Source organism: Macaca fascicularis, chromosome 2, assembly GCF_037993035.2.
Source record: "Macaca fascicularis isolate 582-1 chromosome 2, T2T-MFA8v1.1".
NCBI classification, from domain to species: Eukaryota; Metazoa; Chordata; class Mammalia; order Primates; family Cercopithecidae; genus Macaca; species Macaca fascicularis.
Genome location: NC_088376.1, coordinates 170,526,186 through 170,549,137, shown reverse-complemented (window position 1 = coordinate 170,549,137; position 22,952 = coordinate 170,526,186). Strand labels below are relative to the sequence as shown.

Sequence of the window (22,952 nt, the reverse complement as noted above, 5' to 3'; positions counted from 1 at the left end):
CGCCTAAACCAATTTAAGTATTACTTCATAGTAGCATTCAAAAACTGGGATTTTGCCGTTGTTTTTAACAAAGATATTGAATAGATATAAGTGAGCTAATTTGATACTTCCAAAGGCAAAAGCCCAGAGAAAGTCAGCATGTTTAAGGCTTGACATAATAATGCTGTAGAGTCCTCAGTGGCTCCACAGTGTATACAAGGCTACTTCTATAATTGCATAAACATGTTCATTAAAGTCATCGGTGACCTCCTCTTTGCTGAATCCAGTGGTAAATGCCCAGTTTTCATCTTAACTGACCTATCAGGAACACGTGGCATTTTTTAGTCCCTTCTCCTTGGAACATTTTCTTTCCTTGGCTTTTAAAATATGGCTTTCCTCCCACATCACTGACTGTTGCTTCACTATCTTCTAGGCTGGTTCCTCTTCATCACCTCTACTTTAAAAGAACCATAAAATCAAACACTGCAGTAACCAAGGGCTCAGTTTCTGGACCTTGCCTCTCCTCTATCCACACTTACTTCTGTAACGATTTCATCCAGACTCAATGACTTTAAATATTGATGACTTTCAAATTTATTCCCTGTCTGCAGACTTGGATATTTGTTTATTTCACTTCTCCACTAGATAACTAATGAACACTGCAAATATCACATGTCTAAAACTGAGTTCCTGACTCCCTCTCCAAAGCTAATCACTCTTGATTTTTCCGCATCTCAGTTAATGGTATCTTTCTAGAAGCTCAGGTCAAAAACCTTGGAGTCACCCTTGACTACTCCGCTTGTCACATATGACATCCAATCCAGCAGCAAATCTCTTTGGCTCAACTCTCAAAATATTCCAGAATTCTACTGTTTCTCACCACTACCAATGTTATGACCCTAGCCCAAGCCACCATCTTTTCTTGCCTAGATTATCAAAACAGCCCCCTGCTGTCCCCTTCTCCCTTCAGTCTATTCTTACCACTGCATCGTGGTTCTGTTGAAATGTTAAATCATGTCGCTCCTCTACTTGAAAAGAAAAAACCCTCCAATGGCTTCTCTCACTCTGAGTTATGTCAAGACCTTATAGAACCTGGTCCCTGGTTACCTGAATCCACCCTTTACTACTCTCCCTTCTCTCCTATCTGGACATAAGCATACCTTACAGTATTTTACATAAGCCACACACATTCCCACCTCAGGACCTTTGCACTCTTCCCTCAGATACCTAGTTTCATTCACTTCCTTCCAAGCTTTATTTTAATGGTGTGTACTTTCAGTTAGGTTTTTCTTGACCAACTTATTTAAAAATTGCAACACTCATTCCCACCCCAAGATTCTCTAGCCCTTTCCTCCTTTATTTTTTCCTTAACAATTATAACTAATACAGTATATCTTTTGCTTATCTATTTTTTGTCTCCATTGATTAGAATATAAACTCCATGAGATCATGTCTACTGCTTTAGCTCCAACACTAAGGACAATATCTGATAAATACTGTACTGCCCAATAAATAATTTGTTCAATAAATGAAAATACGTTTATATTAGATACCATCAACATTATTGTTGAGCAAAATTACATATATAGCAATTCTTTAACTCTATCTAGGGGAAATATAATAAACATACTAAATGACTATCAGATATTTAAGGCAATCCCACAGCTTGTACTTTGAAAACAGTGCTTTAATCGAAGGGTTCTATGCCACCCCACCAACCCAACTTGGTCAACTATACCATTCAGAGACAGATGAAATTCAGAAATAATATTTGTGCAAGAAGGTGATGAGTTCAGTTTCTGACAACTATGAGACATCCAGGTGGAAATGAAACTGAAATAAATCTGAAGTTGAGAATATCTAGGCTAGAGGATTCGATATGGAAGTCCCTAGCATACAGATGGTATGTGAGGCTGCTGTGATCAATTCTGGTTACAAGTAATTCATTCAGATTTCCTTAAGGAATAGCAGTTTACTATGAAAATAAGGACAAGAATCTCACTGAAATTTAGGAAGAGATATAGCTAGGTTTCATGGGGAATTGAAAGTAATTTTGAAAACAAACAGAAAGGTACTTTTTGCATCACTTGCCATTATGGTGTTTCAACTCTACCTGGCACCATCTTCTACTTCTGCATGCTACAAAACACAATCTATCTCACTCTAAAGTCTATGTATTTTTGGGATTCAGCTGCCTTACAGCCTTCAATGCCTGCCCTTTTTTCATATCCTTTTCCTTTTTCCGACTTCTTACACATGCACCCTATTTACATATATAAATATATTCATATTTAAACTCTCACAAAGTATTGGATGTAATTTATACGCTATCTTTCTTGTTGCAGAAATTCTCATGCCAGACTACAGAATGCCATTACAGAAGAAAAAATCTGGCAGTACAGAGAGTAAGCAAGGAAAAAAAAAAAAGAAAGAAAGAAACCCATGAAACAGTAACATTTAATTGCTGAGGGAAAGAAAAGAATCATAGATTACTAGAAGAAAGAGTCCAGGAAAGAGGAAGAAAACCCAGTGTTATAGAAACCAAAGGAGGAAAAAAAAGAGGAAGATACGGTTAACAGAATCAATGCAGAAAAGGTAAGTGTAATAAAGATAAACTGGATTTAACAAAGAGGTCACCCTGGTGACAGCAATTTTTTCATCTACTTTTAAATATCTGAGGTTTCAAATGTATTGAAAAAGATTATCATGCTCATGAAATACAAAGCTTTGAATAACCATGTGCTAACAGACCCATACTTCTCTGATTTTAGTGGGTTTCTCTCTCTTGTAACAATGATTCACTAATGCAGTGATTCTCAACTGGCAACTCTAGGAGGAGGACTTCTCAGAATCTTGGGAAACTGAGGGGATTCTGTGTAGTTCAAAAGGCCCCATTAGCCAGGCACAGTGGCCCACACCTGTAATCCCAGCACTTTGGGAGGCCAAGGTGGGCGGATCGTAAGGTAAAGAGATCAAGACCATCCTGGCCAATATGGTGAAACCCCGTCTCTATACTAAAAATACAAAAATTAGCTGAGTGTGGTGGCGTGCATCTGTAGTCTCAGTTACTCGGGAGGCTGAGGCAAGAGAATCACTTGAACCCAGGAGACGGAGGTTGCAGTGAGCCGAGATTGCGCCACTGCACTCCAGCCTGGTGACAGAGTGAGACTCCGTCTCCAAAAAAGAAAAAAAAAAAGGCCCCATTGAAACTCACTATCTTCAGGTTTTAGTAGAAAGATGCTATCAAAGGGGGAAAAGAAAATACAAAATGCATAATAAGCAAACTTTGTTCTGCTCTGAAATAATTTGGTTAGGAATTAGTATCTTGCAGCTGTACCCAGTATTAAATATTTATGTCTAATAGTTATTCCAATAAAAATGTTGTTGTCCAAGACTATGTTCGGAGTAAAATAGAAGAGTCCAAGATCAAGGTAAGTTTTACACCAATGAAATTTTCATAAACTAAACATATATAAAATATACCCTAGGCTGCTATATGCTAAACTTACAACTCAATGAAGAATTCTCAATCCGCATAAATTACAAATATTCTAAATCAATATTCTAGTGGAATTGAAGCAAATCTAGAACAGGGATACCTTCCATATCTGCAGCTTCTCCTTCATCTTCCTCTTCTTCCTCTTCACATAGTGCTGAGCAATCTTGAAGTCTTATATTGTCCTTTGAAATTAATTACATTTAAATTCACTTAAATATATTCAATATTTAAACACTTAACACCCATGTGCTAGCACAGTGGTAACCACTGTGAAAATAAGAATGATAAGGCAGTTCTTCTCCACAAAAAACTTAAACTCCAATGGAGATAATGAATTCATACATCAATCATTAAAAGTAATGTGCTAAGTGCTGTGACTGAAAAATAACAAAGGTTATTATGGGAGCAGTAAGAGTCATCTAAGCTAACTATTTAAAAATAATCGCCAGTTGCACTTCCAATAAAACAGTATTTTTGGTCAATCAATTCATTAGTATTAGAAAATCAGGTCAATATTATATTAACTTGTGCACTTATAATTTAAGAGGAAAAAGTGCATATATTTATAAATCAAATATATTATAAGCTAAAATATAAATCAAACACTATTACATTCTAATTTGTTAACAATATCCTAGCTGAATTAGGCAAGTTGTCGGACTTTACAATTATTAAAACGCACAAAATATCAGTTTAATTTCTTAACTATATTAGCTCTAGAGTGAAAGAACAATACTGACCAACAGGTTTAACATCTGGCTATTGTTTTCACAAAATTAATATTCTGAAAATCTGAAGTCAACATAATAAGTGGATAAATTGAACATTTAGTTTTACCTAGGTTACATTTTACTTAGGGGTGGTTTTATTTAACACTATATGTTTAAAACTTAAATCATTCTTACACCCAAAATTGAAACCACAAAACCACTGTCAGTGTCTCAGTAATTATTATATGAGCTATTATCTAACAAATTAATCATTAAGAAAAATTTTCATCATATTGGTGATATTTATACTTGATAAAGTAGAATACAATAGAAATTGACAACCAAGATTAATACTTGCGTTTGGATGGCAAGTATTCTAAGTTATAAAAAAATTAAAGGTATTACCATAAGCCCATCCACGAAAATCACTATCTACACTACTCTGCCATTTATCATTCCCAAAGTCTGAAGCATACATAGTAATGGTCAGAGTAAAAAAGATCTTCTGAAACAGCAAAGCAATTTGTGTGATTTCTCCTTAAGTCATTCAAACACTCCAAAAAGTCGAATTTCAAAATGAAGAATTCTCAGGCCAAATAACTAAATCTTAAAGCATAAAACTGTACCAAAAAACCCCACAAAACTTGTCTTAATTTCTATCACTTTCTGTTAAGCCCCAGTTACAAATCCGGAAAGATCCAAATGACAAAATCACATAAAGAATATCTTTAGTAACTGTTGTAGCAAATGTGTCGTAAGACTAGCAACACAATTATTCCACCTAAATAGTCTATCCTCTAAGTGATCTGACGGATAAAAAAATAACTAAGACAAGGGTGAGAGCATTTTATATTATATTTTCATATCATTTCAAACAACTACAGGTATATAAAAACATGAAGACAACTGCAATTGATCTGAGAAATGAAAAGCTAATCTAATACCTACGACAGCCTAAAATAACTCAGAATTTCCAAGCAGAAAAACTCTATCCAATTATGTTTTACCCCATAAGTCATGCAATAACACTTAACTGATTAAGCTTCTATTCATTCAAAATGTTACAAATTTGAATGATGCAAGCTAAAGTTTGCTTTCAAATATTCAAACAAATAAACCCCAAATTACCAGTAGGTGAAGAAAATACAGAGAATGATTAAATTGCTTATGGCACTATTTAACCTATAAAATTTAAATGTTAATATATCCTTAGCATCTACTAGTAAGCAAGTAGTTAATTCCACCCCAAAATTCTCTACTTACATGACATTTGGTACTAAATACATTTTAAAACAAAAGTCATCTCTTTTAAACTAGCCTAGAAGTCACTCCAGTCAGTGAAAATTAGTAGTTTGCACAAGCTACAATCTAAAAGCTGTTTTACTTAACCATACTGCAAATTAAGGAAAATAAGAGATGCATTAGGCAGCAGTAGCGTTTTGGTGTGTTGAGACAAAAAAATGAATGGGGAAGAAAGCTGGAATTTAAAAGAGCTTGATAATAAATAACCAGGGTTTTTATAAGACAGATATGGTAATTATATATGTGTGCGTAGAGATAGATAGATAGATAGGCAAATAACTAGTCATTAAATTTAAAAATATAATTAAGCAGTACCTTGTTTTCCAATGTGATCTCTTTAACTGCTTCGGTTATTCCTGTAATACCTATGTAAAATTCAGCAGAAAAGAATAATTAAAATTAAACTGCAAACACCCTATTTACTTATTAAAGTACTATAAAAATGCTGAAAATTCTCACAATTTCTCTGAAAAAAGGAGGCAAATAATAGTATCTTTACAAATGAACTCTAATAAGAATAGTCACAATGACACCTCCTCAAATTTTGAAAACCTCATTAATATTTTACCATGAATTATCCTGCCATTCTTCACTTATTATTCCTTACTTTCCTTGTTAGAATCTCTATCACACTTTCTCAGAAACAGAACAGTTTGACCAGGTGCGATGGATCACACCTGTAATCCCAATGCTTTCGGAAGCCGAAGCGGGTAGATCATCTGAGGTCAGGAGTTCGAGACCAGCCTGGCCAACAGGGTGAAACCTTGTTTCTACTAAAAATACAAAAGTTAGCTCGGCATGGTGGCGTGTGCCTGTAGTCCCTGCTACTTGGAGGCTGAGGCAGGAGAAGTGCTTGGACCCGGGAGGCGGAGGTTGCAGTGAGCCGAAATTGCACCACTGCAATCCAGCCTGGGAGACAAGAGCGAAACTCCATCTTAGGGGGGCAAAAAAAAAAAAAAGGAAAGAGAAGAGTTTAAGAAACTACAGGACTCGTATGTACATTTTAATTAAACTTGCATCAAAATTTTCTCAAAGCTATTAGTTATCTTAATATAGGCTGATTATCCCTTATCTGAAATGCTTGGGACCAGAGGTATTTCCAGTTTTTTTAGATTTTGGAATATTTGCATAAATACTTACTGGTCAAGTACCCCTAATACAAAACTTCAGAATGCTCTAACACGCATTTTATTTGAGCATCATATCAGTGCTCAAAAAGTTTTGGATTTTGGAACATTTCATTTGGATTTTTGGATTAGGGATACTCAATCTGTTTGTTATTTGCTTCATAAATGTAGGATACCCAAAGGTAGTAATATCATATCACATTTATATGGGGCTTTCTACTGTTTCCACATCTTATTTAATCCTTACAATGACTATCCTATAAGGAAGTTACAGTAATAATGTATTCGTATGAAGAAATGAAGTCACTGGAGAGATGACCTGCTTGAGTGTTATACCCAGTTAAATGATGAAATTGGGATTAAAATCCATACAAGCTAACTTTTGGTTCAATTCTCTTGTACTCTGCTGGGCAAATACCTCAAAATCTACTTGTCTCAAAGAAAGCATTAAGCAGGTGGCAGCACCACCTGTCAGCTAGATAACATTTCTACTTCAAAGTACCTGTCAATGTTAACAAAATAGTTTAACAAGAAGTACCGTAAGACAATAGCATCTAAACTTACTAAAGAAAAACCCTGAGTACAGAATGTGCTTAGCTCCTTTGCTAATCTTCTAAAATTTGAGATGTCTGTTCAACATGCCTAAACAAAAGAATAGCTCACTTTCACAAATAAAATAGGTCAAAATCCATAGGTCTAGCACAAAGCTTTTACTTCAGTTTTTCTAGAAATTACTATATAATAGGTATGATTATTTCATAACAGTGAAACCCAAATTTTAACATACTGAATTGACTGTTTTTAAAGTCAATTCAGATTGATTTTAAAGAAAATCAATCTCTTTAATTTGCCAAAATATAATAATGTAGTAGTATGCCATTAAAACACTTCTAAAAGTAGGATATAGTTGACAAAGAAAAAGAAAGCTCGAATGACTAATAAGAGTAATTCTCTCAAGGGTTATGATAATTTTATGTCAACTTGGCTAGGTTATGGCACCCAGATGTTTGGTCAAACACCATTCTAGATGTAGCTGTTAAGGTATTTTTGAGATGTGATCAACATTTAAATAAGTAGACTGGATAAAGCAGATTACCCTCTACAAGATAGGGGGATATCATCCAATCAGTTGAAGGCCTTTTAAGAAAAAGACTGAGGTCCTCCAGAAGAAGATATTCAGCCTCCAGAACGCCTTAGGACTAAAGCTGCAATATCAACACTCCCTGAATCTCCAGTCTGCCGGTGTGCCCTGCAGAATTCAGACTTGCCAGCCCACATAATCACATGAGCCAATTCCTCTAAAACAAACAAACAAACAAACAAACAAACAAACAAACCTATCTACCTATATCTATACCTATACCTATGCAATAGTCCTCACTTATCTGTGGGGGACATTCCAAGACCCCCAGAGGGTGTCTGAAACCACAGATAGTACCAAACCCTACCTAGGCTGTACATGACGGTTGACCTGATAACAGAGTTGGCTATTAAGTGACTAATGGCTGGGTAGCATACACAGCAGGGATACACTAGACAATGGGATGATTCACCTCTTGGGCAGAACGGATTTTATCACGCTACTCCAACAGTGAGGGCAAAAATTAAAACCCATGAATTGTTTATTTCTGGAATTTTGCACTTAATATTTTTGGACCATGGTTGACTACAAGTAACTGAAACCACAGAAAGCAAAACCTACTCTGTACACATCCTATGGGTTCTGTTTCTCTAGAGAACCACGAATAATACACAAGCTTATACAAGAAAAAGCCCAGGAAAAGCAAGGATAAAGCAAGGGACTCTGAGTTGAATAAGGAACCAGTATCTGGCCTCGTAAGTCACTAACTTGACATTAAAAACAACGCACAATCAATGGTTCCAGTCAGTCAACAGAGAATTTCCTACTGATGTCTTGCCAACATCTTCCAGGCATGGAAAAACCAAAGCAGAAGAGTTAATAGACTTTCACTAGTCAGTGGGGGGGAAAAGAAGGATGATTTCTGAAATTACTTTCAAAAGTTTTTCAATCTGTTATTTCCTTTAGGCTTTGATATAGCACTCAACTCACTAATAAGCCAATAAATTTCAGATCAAGGAACCCAAGTCCTAAATCTTTGCCTATATCTCCGTAAGGAAAGAGGCAACATCCTTTATTAAGAGTAGAGGAGAAATTGACCTAAGAAGAAACTTTTACTTGGGCAGATACTTAGCCCTCTGTCTACTGCAGTGAGTCTCAACTGAAGGCAGCAATTTTTTCCCCCATGAAACATTCAGCAATGTCTGGAGGCATTTTTGGTTGTTAAAACTGGGGGATGCTACTGGTATCTAGTGGGTACAGGCCAGAGATACTGCTAAGCATTCTACAATGCACAGGAAATAATTATCCATTCCAAAAAACAATGCCAAGGTTGAGAAACCCTGTTCTATTACTACTAAGGATATAGCTCCTAATCTCTAGGACTCAAAGGGAGAAAAACTTGTATTTAGTATCAAGGACTTAAACTTAGAGCACATTTTCCATTCCAAAGAGCAGTGCCAATTTGAGAAACCTTGTTTTATTACTACTACTAAGGATATACCTCCTAATCTCTAGGACTCAAAGGGAGAAAAATTTGTTTTTAGTATCATGGATTTAAACTTAGAGCACATTTTCTTCATCAAAACAAGTCATAAATGGTAGTTAGCTTCAGCAGCACTTAATATGCATTTACATAGTTATATAAATATAGTGGCAAAACAGTGTTTTAGGACTTAGAATAAAAAAGTATATTCAGGGTTTCAAATAAATCATGGAAACACTTATAAAAACCTTGCATTCAACTCATTTAACAAATATTTACTGAACAACTTCTATATCATACACTGTGATAGATATGGAGAATTCAACAACAAATCTTTACTTTCATGGAGCTTACAGCACTAAAAATTTCTTTTAGTTGTTATTTAACAATTATTAAATACTTAATAGATGTCAGTTCTCTGGGTAAATGTGAATACAGTATAGTTCCTGTCATAGAGGACCACATAATCCAGCAGTGGAATGACAATGACATGTAAGCAAGAGACAGTAAAGCAAAGTAGTATGCATATTCAGCATCTCTGATGGACTTTTTTCCCCCTCTATCTAGGAACTAAGAAAATAATATTGAGTATTTTCAAGTTGCAATGGAAGTAGCAGGTATTATAGAAATTTGGCATACTCTGGCCAGGCGCAGTGGCTCATGCCTGTAATCCCAGCACTCTGGGAGGCTGAGGCAGCCAGATTACGAGGTCAAGAAATGGAGACCATCATGGCCAACAAAGTGAAACCCCATCTCTACTAAAAATGCAAAAATTAGCTGGGCATGGGGGTGCGCACCGGTAGTCCCAGCTACTCGGGAGGGTGAGGCAGGAGAATCGCTTGAACCCGGTAGGTGGAGGTTGCAGTGAGCAAAGATCACACTGCTTGCACTCCAGTCTGGCGACAGAGCGAGACTCTGTCTCAACAACAACAACAAAAATAAATAAATTTGGCATACTCTAAAGGCTTCTTTTTTAATATTTGTCCTCCTGCTTTTTTCATGTAAGTCTACTGGGACAAAACTATGCCTTATGTATCCTCTTTTTAAAATCTAGGCTATTATAAAAGATTGTGAAAGAGTTTAAACTAAATGTATGTCATTCTATTCTTCTCTTACCTGTGTTGTGATATGTATCTACCCATCCGCCATCACCATCATCTTCTTCAATGATAGCTTCCAATTCATCTGAATATTCCATCTGTTTGCACCGCTTATAGCACGGCACTATAAAAAAATGGTAAACACAGTTACTAGCACATAATCTGCTAACCATAAACCCATTAGAAAGAAGAGCTTAGTCCATAAAATAGGGTGTTTATACCACCAAAATACTAAGTGAATATTATGTTTCACTTTTAAAGGTGATTAAGAGTTACATTCAGCCCACAGACACAAAATTATTTGGCTACATTTACCTTTTCCTAAATAGCTTTGTCAGAAGACAAGCAGAAAGTCTCTATTGGGAATGTTCTATGCATTCCTTTACCATGATGGTCTGTGAAGAACAGCAGGCTGAAGTTCAATGTCAGTCTAATGAATAATACCTTATTTTAATGGCTTTACTCTCAGAACATGGAGCTACCAGCTGTCATATTCAGTGGTGGTAAAGGTGACCTCTTGTTTTCAAAGCTAAAGTAACTTTCAATACAAATTTTATAATTCATATTTAAGTTCCAGTTATTTACAATGGATAAAACAGTTTAAAATTCACCAACCTTCTGATTTTTACTTCTTTATACCACACTGGTAAGTTGTTCATACAGTAAATGTGTCAATTAACAGGCATTATTATTCACAAGCCTAAGATTGGGTAATTACACGGTAAAAGCATTATGGTATAAGGTCAACAAATTGCTTTTTAATCTCCTGATTTTTTTTTAAACAATCAGGATATAAATTATCAGCCTTTGTAAAAAGGAATATACTGTAGAAAAGAAAAAACTGTTTTGTACACATTATTTTCCCTTTCCTATAATGAGTAAATTGGAACAGAAATCAATGTACTGTTCTGTGATTAGTTAGGAACTATTAACAACCTTTTGATGTTGTTTTTAAATTTAACTTCATAAATAAAACATTACCTGTTTCCACCAGGCGCGGTGGCTCACGCCTGTAATCCCAACACTTTGGGAGGCCAAGGCGGGCAAGTCACCTGAGGCCAGGAGTTCGAGGCCAGCCTGACCAACATGGCGAAACCCTGTCTCTACTAAAAATACAAAAATTAGCAGGGTGTGGTGGCAGGCCTGTAATCCCAACTACTTGGGAGCCTGAGGCAGGAGAATCGCTTGAACCTGTGAGCCGAAATCGCTCCACTGCACTCTAGCCTGGGCAACACAGCGAGACTGTCTCAAAAAAACCAAAAATAAAAAAAAACACTACCTGTTTCAAAACATTTTTGTGCCCTTCTATGACACAACGGGTAATAACATCTTCAGCTCTGTGCTTTTAGCTATCATAGGTAGTATGAATTACATTTTCCATACAAAATTGCAGTCTAAAGAAGATTAAAATCAAATACCTAGAAAGATTATTATGAAGCCAACTTCAAAAAAATCCACTTAGAAGTCTAACTTTCCTTAGGGCCCTCTTCCTTTATATCTTGACAACTATATGTTTTTGGCAGAAAGAAATAACAGAAAGAGGAGATAAAACCAAGGAAAAAATTTTCAAGCAACAGAAAAACCCAGAGCTTCATTTTAATATACTTCTGTGCAAAATTTATTAATATATGCAACATAATTCTTACCATTTTTGGTTACCAGAAATTGTTTGCCTGCTGGTAGGTATGCCTTCACTTTCAATTCTTCCCCTGTAGCCCTTTAAAAACAGTGAAAAGCACCAAAATACAAAATATATTTTAATAGGCAAATATAGAGCAGAAAGTATCACATATAAATCTCAAAATGACATAATCCATACTTCTCAGAAAATTGGTTTAAAATTGATTTGGGAAGGATTCCATTAAGTAAGTATGTCAGGGCATGGAAAAAAGTGCAACAATAATCTAAGTGAAATATGCTGCTCCTCAGTAAGTTGTAGCCCATTGTATAATCTCTCACATTTTTAATCCTAAAGTACTGCTGCTCATCTTGAGAACAAGGCAAAAAAAAAAGCTGCAAGACATTATGTAACAATGTAGGTGGCTGGCAAAATCCCTGTTCCTATCACTGTATTAAAATCAGAACTAAGAGACAAAAGATGCTTTGATTCATAAAATGACAATATTAATAATTCTTGAAAACAAAAAACCCTTTCATTGAGTGCTTATTAAGTATAGAATTTAAGTCTCCAACATGTTATTTTCAATTAGTCTTCATAACTCTAAACAGTAGAAAATATAAATATCCCATTTTATAGTTAAGTAAACTAAAGATTAAACAGATCAAGTTGCCTATGATCACAAAACTAGGTGGGAGAGCAAGGATCAAAGCCAAGTGACTTCAGGGCTCCTACTTTTAAACACTGTTCCCTCTGTGGGTCAGAGCCAACTATCTACATTTCTGAGCTGCTCTGGCACCTCTTCTTAAGAATTTGTGGGTCATCTGAAAATGGTGAGAGGTGGAATGGTATGTGGTGTCTGTCACAAACATATGAGCATAAATTTGGAGTTCTGCTGTCTTTTCAAGCTTCAGCCTAAAGTTCAAACCATTGATCTGGGCACAAGGTAAAGTCAGGAAAAGCCCTAAAATTATTTGACAGTCTTCTAGGCTTCTTTTGACTAGTCCCAAGTGTCAAATTCAACAATGTCATGGCAACACCCGAAGTTCTAAGGGAAGAGTTAAAATAAGGTCATAATAGCACTTGTGCACATGAAGGTATAACCTGTCTCTAGCACTGATTTAAAATGAATTTTTCCTTTGGCCCAGCAATTTAGCCAAAAGTGTGGACACTAAAGTGGGGTATAATTGAGTTCTAAGTTACAGTAAAATCATTGTAATTCATAAAACGGAATAAAACTACTAGTACCCGCTAAAAAAGAGATCCTGTCCATATATACAAGCCCCTACAACAATGCTATAAATCAAATATCTACACTACTTAAACAATTAAGCTGGTAGAACAAAGAAATCTCAATGCTTATCATATTGAAAAAAATCCTAAATCACTTATTTTCACAAAGTGAATATTATTGTAAACATCATGTCCCTATTTGACTTGAAATACACATAAATTATAGACCAGAACCTAGCTAAATATAGTTTTAACAGAATACCTGGAATATAGAAAAAAGAAAAACCTTCATTAAATCAGAGAACTTCTATGACATGAATTTAATTTTAAATATGGAACAGAAAACAAACTTGAAACTTTAGTCTTTTGGTACATAAATAATGCCCTACAAAATAAAGAGTAATTGAAAAAAGCAGTGACAACTGTTTCAGCTACATGGTAAGTACTAAAATGCAGGAGAATAACAGGCCACAGATGAAAGAGCATTTCAAGGTCTTTAGATACTAAGAAAAACATTATCAATTGGAAACTTGTTAATTATAGAACTCCTATCTCCAGTCAAAACTATACTTTTCAACTACAATTGAAAAAAAATTTTAAGAAAAAAAAAGATATAACAAGTTGAAGCACCTACATCCAAACAAGGTGATAATTCCAAGCAATTCTAGTTTAAATAAAAGTTCTGCCAATATTTCAGCTACCAACAAGGAATCTTTATCATGGGTACTTGAAAGTAATAAAACATTGTGATTATTCAGAATATTTTAAAATATAGATTGTGAAAACTGCTAAATTGCTTAAAGTACTTTAGTAATTAAAATAAAAGCTATTAAAAAAACAAAAACTTAAAGCCTCTTAAAAGCAGACTTACAGTGAAGGCCTTAATTGGTATCATAAACCTTTCTTTTAGCTTTAGCTAGTTTCCTAAAGATGGAGCATACTTTTGAACCTAATGGAAAATGTTTATGTCTTATATTTTAAAGAAAATAAAACTGCAAAATCTCTGCATTTATTAATGCCACAAATATGTTCAATAAATTTTGTTAATTTGAAAAAAAGCCTGTTTGGCCGGGCGCGGTGGCTCAAGCCTGTAATCCCAGCACTTTGGGAGGCCGAGACGGGCGGATCATGACGTCAGGAGTTCGAGACCATCCTGGCTAACACGGTGAAACCCCGTCTCTACTAAAAAATACAAAAAACTAGCCGGGCGAGGTGGTGGGCGCCTGTAGTCCCAGCTACTCGGGAGGCTGAGGCAGGAGAATGGCGTAAAAACCCGGGAGGCGGAGCTTGCAATGAGCTGAGATCCGGCCACTGCACTCCAGCCTGGGTGACACAGCAAGACTCCGTCTCAAAAAAAAAAAAAAAAAAAAAAAAAAAAAGAAAAAAAGCCTGTTCAAATTTTTTTTTTTTTTTGAGACTGAGCCTCACTCTGTCACCCAGGCTGGAGTGCAGTGGCACCATCTCGGCTCACTGCAAGCTCTGCCTCCTGGGTTCATGCCATTTTCCTGCCTCAGCCTCCCAAGTAGCTGGGACCACAGGCACCCGCCACCACACCCGGCTAATTTTTTGTATTTTTAGTAGAGATGGGGTTTCACTATGCTAGCCAGGATGGTCTCCATCTCCTGACCTCGTGATCTGCTCGCCTCAGCCTCCCAAAGTGCTGGGATTTCAGGCATGAGCCACTGTGCCCCGCCAAAAACCCGATCAAATTTTATTAAACTATTATTCAACAAACCAGAAGGTCAGACCTAAACACTATAAAGAAAAGAAATAATAGTAAAGAAGTAAATGCATTTTTCTCAAATAAGTCCACCTATCGCGCTAACATAGCAAAATAACGTGGGTACAACACCCACTTGTTCTTCCTCTATTTTACTTTGAGTATCACTGGGGGCACTGTTTAACAGAAAAATCTGCGGGGAGTAAGTTAAACTGGTCATTCTAATTTTCATCCATCAACCTGTTTTGCAAATTGCTATAATTCTGAAGCCATGCCTTTTACTAATTTTCTATTCTTTACTCAATATTACTTACCATTGCCAGGTTGGACAGTGGTGGACTAAGTGATCTCCAGCTGCCACAAACTATTCAGGATTTAGAAGTAATATGAAAAAAAGAAAAAAGAAAAATTAAACATCACTTAATGTGCAAGGTGGCAAAATACCAAACTGATGGCCCTAGGTAACATTGAAATCCAGTAAGCAATTAAAATATAAACAGCACCAAAGCTGCTCTACTAGCCTCAAGATTTATTTTTGATTATGACTAAACTGCAACATTTTCTAACGTCCATAAAAAAATTCAAATTAATGTTGGAAGAAAAAATGTCAAGTGCTCTTTTTTAAAAATTCAGTTTTTATCATTGTATTAAGTCATGCCAAAAGCAGTATCATGAAATTGATAAAGGTAAGGCTATCAGATTTAAATTGTCAAAATCCATTTTAAGGATACAAAAATGTAGACACATTCTTGTCAAAGATTGAAAATACAATAAAAATCCAAAAAAATTACTAAATAGATATAAGTCTATGATGTAAATCTACTTTATTATATCACAGGGCACACTTCTTCCTCTTTTATTATTTTTAAAAATTTAAGTAATTTTGAAAGTGTTTTTGCACTCCTAAAAGAGAAATGCAGTGCCAAAACAATGGGAAAAAATTAGAAGCTTTTTGGTCTCACTCTGAAAACACCTACAAAATTAACAAATTGAATCCTCTAACAAATCTTAGGCTTTCTAAGCGGGCTGAAATATTGTACAAGTTTTTGTTTTTCTTCAGAAATAAAAACCAGATTCAGGGAGATAAACTTTAACCATTTGAGAATTATCAGTTTACTCGAACATGAGCTGATCTTACTGGCTAACAGAAATCCTGCTCATAAGCATAACTTCAGTGTTCAACTCAAGCAGAATGCGCACTGTCAGGCCTCGGAGCCCAAGCTAAGCCATCATACATCCAGACGGCCTGAAGCAACTGAAGATCCACAAAAGAAGTGAAAATAGCCTTAACTGATGACATTCCACCATTGTGATTTGTTTCTTCCCCACCCTAACTGATCAATGTACTTTGTAATCTCCCCCACCCTTAAGAAGCTTCTTTGTAATCTTCCCCACCCTTAAGAAGGTTCTTTGTAATTCTCCCCACCCTTGAGAAAGTACTTTGTGAGATCCACCCCTAGCCGGCAAAAAACATTGCTCCTAACTCCACAGCCTATCCCAAAAATCTATAAGAACTCTTGATAATCCCAGCACCCTTTGCTCTCTTTTCGGACTCAGCCCACCTGCACCCACATGAAACAAACAGCCTTGTTGCTCACACAAAGCCTGTTTGGTGGTCTCTTCACACGGATGCGCGTGACACGCGTATACTTGCCAAATTACTTCTATTTCGCAAAAGCTCTAGCTTAAAATCTTGTATCGTTCATGGGTTTATTATACAGCAAAAAATTACAAAATATTTAATCTCTAATACTTTTCTGAGAAAGTATGTCTATATAAAATACTCTATTTTGAGCATACAATTCTATCAAATAATTCTAAGAGTAACCTCTTTTAAGATGAAACATTAACAAGATACAGCAACTGGATTCCTGACTTTGTTTCTGTTCTTTTACTTCAAATAACCTTATTATTTAAACAGCTTAAGTAAACAGCTTAAGTAAAGACAAAAACCAAAATAAAAACAATAGTCTCTTCCCCAAGTTTTGAGCACTTTGAGGTCATTGCAACCAGATGCTACATTTAGCTCTGTGGTTATCAGGAACTAATTTATTACCATTAAAAGTAGTAATTTAACAAAATGAAAGCAAAATAAATAATTAAAAATTTTTTCATTGTATTGCCTTGAGGTAACAAGACAAATATTTTGTCTCATAGTCCCTATAGCAGCTTCTATTTAAAAACAAGAACACTAGAAGGCAAGAAAAATGAAAAAACAACAACAACAACAACAACAAAAAACCACACTTGCACTGATAATAAACACGTGTACATCTGCCCTCATTAGCAATGGCCACTATTACTTGCTTCACGTGTTCAAATACTATAAGATTCAAATTTCTAAATGATCAATATTGCTTGCAGTAGCTTTCTCTTAGAGACTAAAAATGTTCTCTTGTGATCTTTATTATCAGTATATAATACTGACTAACTCCAACAAGAATCAATGTTTACATCTTGGTGAGCAATTCCACTCCTCAAGCTAACCTCAATTAATAGTATTCTACTTAATCAAATCATACACATCCAACATTAGTGTTTCCTTTTTTTTTTTTGACAATACAATATCAGATACTAGCTGCTCCTCTTTTTAAGCACAATACTGTCACACCTCTGAATGAAAATAAAAAGACAGCTGATGTCTGGCAGAAACCCAGAAACAGTAAAAGGAAACAAATGAACAAATCAACTCAGTATATAATATTTACACAAAGCAAATGATGCCTTCCCATTTCCTTCTCCAGACTCATTCTACTCTAGCTCAATCCTGTAACTGTGCTCTATCCCAACGCTGCATTATGTGCTGGGCACCCAGCTGGGCTAATTTGGCCTTGGATTTTTTTAGAGGGAGGAAAGTTCATAAATTGATTGATGTTGTAATTAAGTGTAACAGTTATTTATTCTAGGATGAATTCCTGTTTTGAAACTGCTTAATTCTATCCAATGACCACAGACTTGCATCTCTAACTGCAACTATCTATTCAACAATTAGTCATCTTCACAGAGGAAATAAAACCAAAGAGAGCAAGAACAGCATACTTTCATCTCCGCTCTTGATTTCAGATAAAGAGCCGCGGTCAAATTACACCTGCTTGGCAAGAATGTTAATGATATCCTTAAAATCAAAACTTAGTTTTATTTGGCATTTGAGGTATAAAACCTAAGGCAGAATAGGATCTTTACAGAAGGTCTAGCCCACAACCGTTATTTTATAGATGAAGAAACACGAAGCCTCGGCAGGTATAGCATAACTGATTTCCTCACTAGGAGAAATTACAGATATAGGTCTAGAAGGCAGGTCTCCTAGATTCTTTCCATACTACCATGTGTCTTCACCTAAAATAAAAGACAATTTGAGATAAAAGATCAGTTAGGCAAACCATTCTTTTTTTTTTTTTTTTTTTTTCTGAGACGGAGGCTTGCTCTGTCGCCCAGGCTGGACTGCAGTGGCGCGATCTCGGCTCACTGCAAGCTCCGCCTCCCAGGTTCAAGCCATTCTCCTGCCTCAGCCTCCCGAGTAGCTGGGACTACAGGTGCCCGCCACCACGCCCAGTTCATTTTTTTGTATTTTTAGTAGACAGGGTTTCACAGCGTTAGTCAGGATCGTCTGGATCTCCTGACCTCGTGACCTGCCTGCCTCGGCCTCCCAAAGTGCTAGGATTACAGAAGTGAGCCACTGCGCCTGGCCAAACCATTCTTAAAACTCACAAGGATTTGGACAGATTCCATTACAACTGAAAACTGAAAGATCAGTTAATTCTCTAGCTCGACACCCTGGACCTTAACAGCAGCAGCCTCATCATACAATGAGGTTTAAAAAGTTTGTTTCAAAACAGTGAATAAAGTTCTATTGCCAATAAGTGGTGTTTTCATTGACAGTAAAAATAAAATAAAATAAAAAGCTTAAACAGTCTTTTATTAAGAGTAACATAAATCTGATAAAACCATAACTATTCATAAAATTGGAGCCTGAAAAGGTTTTTAGCCCAGTATTTATTTCTCCAGGGACAACAAAATAAACTAAACAAAAAAGAACTCTTAAGATAAACAATATCTAAGTAGTGAGCAAAGTTTTCCAGTGAAAAGCATGAAAACTCACATTTGATGTAGACAGAACCAAGACACCACAAACACTACAGAACTTACTGCACAGCTCAATATAACACCAATACAAATGAAGGATAAGTGATATAGGACTCGTTTCGATCCCTTCTTTCACCCTCATTTCTAAATAAAAAGGAACTACAGAGAAATACGAGAAGTGGCAAACTGACAGGGAAGTTACATCTTTTCCTGTATGGGAAGTAGAAATTCCCATAAATCACAAACAGTCATAAAACCTAATTTTACTCAAATCAAAATTAAAGTTCAAGATATTTTCTTATGAAGCAGAAAAGCCACCTAGTTTAATATAATTGTAAAATAAAAGGGCTTCAGTATTATCTTCAGCACTCACCTCTTCTGGGGTAATTACACCTGTTTCCTTAAACTTTGATTCCTAAAAAAAAAAAAAAGCAAAGAAAAACATTATGTTTCACTATCAATTAAATATATTTTTGGGGCAATTATTTGCCTGGTGCCCTGCCAGGCAATGGAGCACATGCAAAAAAAAAAAAAAAAAAAATCAATCTATGTAATCTATAATCTATCTATCTAATCTATCTACCTACCTACCTCCCTCACTGGTATCTATCTATATCTATCTATTTGTTTCACTCACTGGTAATGACCACAGGAATATACAAAAGTCTAATGTAGGAAACAGACATGAAAATAATTATAATACTATCGGATCAGAGCTATAATAAAGCTCTATGTAGAAACATTCCTTTTTTTTTTTTTTTTTTTTAAGACGGAGTTTCGCTCTTGTTGCCCAGGCTAGAGTGCCATGGCGCTATCTTGGCTCATGGTAACCTCCACCTCCCGGGTTCAAGCGAGTCTCCTGCCTCAGCATCCCGAGTAGCTGGGATCACAGGCATGCGCGACCACGCCTGGCTAATTTTTGTGTTTTAGTAGAGACGGGGTTTCTCCATGTTGGTCAGGCTGGTCTCGAACTCCCGACCTAAGGTGATCCGCCCGCCTCGGCCTCCCAAAGTGCTGGGATTACAGGCGTGAGCCACCGCGCCCAGCCAAGATCTATGTATAAACATTCTAAGATTTAAATAAAAATAAAGCCTTACAGAGATTCTGTGAAATGAATAAATATCTTTATTTTAAAGCACAGCAAAAATGTCTTAAAGATGTTTAGACATCTTACAATTCAGCCAGTCTTATTTACACTGAATAATGTTAGAAACCAAATCTAGAAATCATTTAGAATCTTCCCCTAATTCTCATCTCCACCAAGATATTGACACACTATTCTCTCCTCTAAAGCAAGAATGCTATTGACTAAATTTTTCTAAACTTTAAGTTATACGTAAGATTTTCTGGTAGAGTCTACAAAAATGAAAACACTCATTTATAAACATTATTCATTCAACAAATGTTTACTATGTACCGGACACTATTTGAGGCAGTGGCGATATGTAGGTGTGAATAACAAATACAAATGTATTCTTGCCCTCATAAGGAGTTTCAACTCCAGTTGAGGAAGAAAAGCCAAATGGTAATGAATAACATGCCATAAAGAAAAACGAAGCTGAGAGGAATCTGTGGGGTGGCTGGGGAGAGATGGCCATTTAAATAAAATGTAAGAGAACAAAGACTTCACTGAATAATGACTTGAAAACCTCAAGGAAAGGAACATGCCATAAGGCTGTAAGTGAGAAGCGCGTTTCAGATAGAGGGAAGAGCACATGCAAAACCCCGAACCAAGAGCGTGCTTAACGGAATAATAAAGAGGAGATCAGGTTAGCTTAACCAAGAGCAGTCAGGGGATGGAGTAGATGAGACTGGGGCCTCTACCAATTAAGCAGAACCTTAGCGATGACTGTAAGAACTTCAGTGTTTACTGCACGCACATACTCCAAACAAAACATGATTCTTCTTGATTTTTACTTGCTAGGAAAAGACTATTACTTATTTCCTGAGGACTTTGTTTTTTCTCCTTGCCCTCCTTTATCTAGCAGGAAACTAAGGATTCTCTCTGTAAACCAACAGTTTGCACAGGAGTATCAAGGAGACAGTCATTAATTCTCTCCTTTTTACTAAAAACATAGATCATACATACTGACATGCTAACAGCTCCTTTTCAGTTTGGTGAGCAAGTAAGATGACTCCTGAAAACTAATTCTACATCATAAACTTTATATTTAATTTAGGCAGTCTCTTGCTCCTCTCTCCCTGAAACTAAAAAGTTGTAACAATGGTGTATTATTAAAATACTGCATACCTAGGCAGATATGATATTCTGAAAAGTTACCATAATATGTAAAAGCATTTGATTCAAATGTGAAAATTATTTTCCAATCTTAGTTTGACTGAATAATCTTAAAATGACTTTCACGGTAAACAAATGTAAGCAAAGCAACGGTTGAAATTCTCATTTATAATCGCTGGTTTATTTCTTACTTGGCCAATAAGTTATTCTTTTAAAAGGAGTTTTACAAAAACGTATTTAAAAAAGTACAGACCAAATATTTTCCTTTGTCATGGAAAGGGAGAAAAGCAAAACTCTCCACTATTCTTAGCATATTAGGGTATTTCACCCCCACATTGAGATTGGTACATTCTAACTGAAAGCTTAAAAACAACTAGAAAAAAAAAACAAAAACTAAGCAAGAACTTCTCATTAATTTACTATTATTGCTCACTTTTCAGAAAGCAAAAATGAAGTTACAACAAAACACTTAACTCCAAAAGAGTTACAAAAGCAAAGCTTGAAGGCAGTTGTAGAAATTTACTTTTGAAAATAAAAAAAAAAAATCAGTCACTACTGTAACAGCTAATGTGTCACAATTTTTTACTTTAAAAATGCTGTACTGCTGCCAACATATTTTAAAAAATTACACAGCCAGGAAGATCAAACCGTGCCTTGTTATCACTAACAATCAGTTACGGCTATCTGAAAACCTTGGGAAAAAGGTTTTGCTCGTTACATGGGTTCAAGGTTACTGAATTAGATAATGTTGCCAATTTCACCTCGTTCCTCTGAAATCTAAACGAGTTGAGATCCCAGTCACAACTTACCCACTACAGCGAACTTTCTATGAAACTTAAAGGAAAAGTGACATATGTCAAACACTGAATTCATTTTTTAAAAAGAGAAGCAAAATCCTTGTTTAAAAAGGCTAAAAGACTTCCAGTCTTTGGATTTAACGATCTTCAATCTACTCGGCCGCCAAACACCCTTCCAACTCGACGTACCCGACCGCGCAGAGTTATGACGGGCGAAGGCAGGAACACGCACAGAGCGTCCCTCCAAGTTTACCCCTGAGGGGTCAGAAAGCCCTAACGAACAGCCAGTTAAGACTACGGATGAGGGCTGCACGTTTCCCTGGGTCCCGAGCCCTACCGCCTTCCTACACCTTCCTACACCGGCGGGGACTCCTGCGGCGACCGGTCCCTGAAGAGTCGAGCAAGTGCCAGACAGCCCCTGGCAAGCCCGGCCTGGCTTACCTTGAGGACCGGGGTCAGGTACTCAGCCACTTCCAGTGCCTTTCCCTTCACCGTATTAATCACATTCTGCATCCTGGGGCCGGAGTAGCGGCCGGCCCCGCGACGGGATGGAAAGTGCAGCCGGGTCAGGGGCCGGGGAGTCAGAAAATGTCCTCGCTGCCACCGACTCACATCAGCACCCGGCTGGCAGCACCCGAGGGGACGGGACGCGACGCGACGGGACGGGCGGGACGAGGGGGCGGGGCGGCAGGCACCACGCGCGAAGACAGGGTGTTCGATCCTTGAGCCCCAGGCAGCCCGCGACGGACCGGGCCCAGCTGTCACCCAGCCGCGAGGGAGGGCAGCCAAGCCGAGAGGAGACCTGAGGCGATAAGCGGCAGCACGCGCACCCCTCGCCCTCTCGGAAGCTGCCTTTCCTCGCTTTGCTTCACTCGCGCCCCTTCCGGCTTCCCCTTCCTTCTCACTCTCTTGCCGTAGCTGCGCCGCCACCTGGGCCTCACGTGACACTGACTCTCCCGGCACGTGACGTGAGAAAGGCCG

General features: G+C 36.9%; 1 protein-coding gene across 4 annotated transcripts in view; it reads right to left on the bottom strand.

Annotated features, from left to right (window-relative positions):
• The window catches only part of ATG3 (autophagy related 3), a 28,607-nt gene extending 5,687 nt beyond the window's left edge, over positions 1-22,920 (bottom strand). The window contains exons 1-8 of one of the 4 annotated variants that reach the window (XM_074033461.1): positions 22,413-22,920; positions 19,309-19,350; positions 18,055-18,188; positions 15,167-15,216; positions 11,928-11,998; positions 10,298-10,405; positions 5,806-5,855; positions 3,579-3,660 (exon numbers count right to left, since the gene is read on the bottom strand). In XM_074033461.1, the coding sequence (XP_073889562.1) occupies positions 3,579-3,660; positions 5,806-5,855; positions 10,298-10,379 (214 nt within the window). In that variant the 5' untranslated portion in view covers positions 10,380-10,405; positions 11,928-11,998; positions 15,167-15,216; ... (1 more) ...; positions 19,309-19,350; positions 22,413-22,920. Of the gene's footprint in view, positions 1-3,578; positions 3,661-5,805; positions 5,856-10,297; positions 10,406-11,927; positions 11,999-15,166; positions 15,217-18,054; positions 18,189-19,308; positions 19,351-21,983; positions 22,154-22,412 lie in introns of those variants that run through there. The other 3 variants (XM_005548160.3, XM_074033460.1, XM_005548161.4) reach the window with 3 other exon arrangements.
• Between the last annotated feature and the right edge of the window lie 32 nt (positions 22,921-22,952).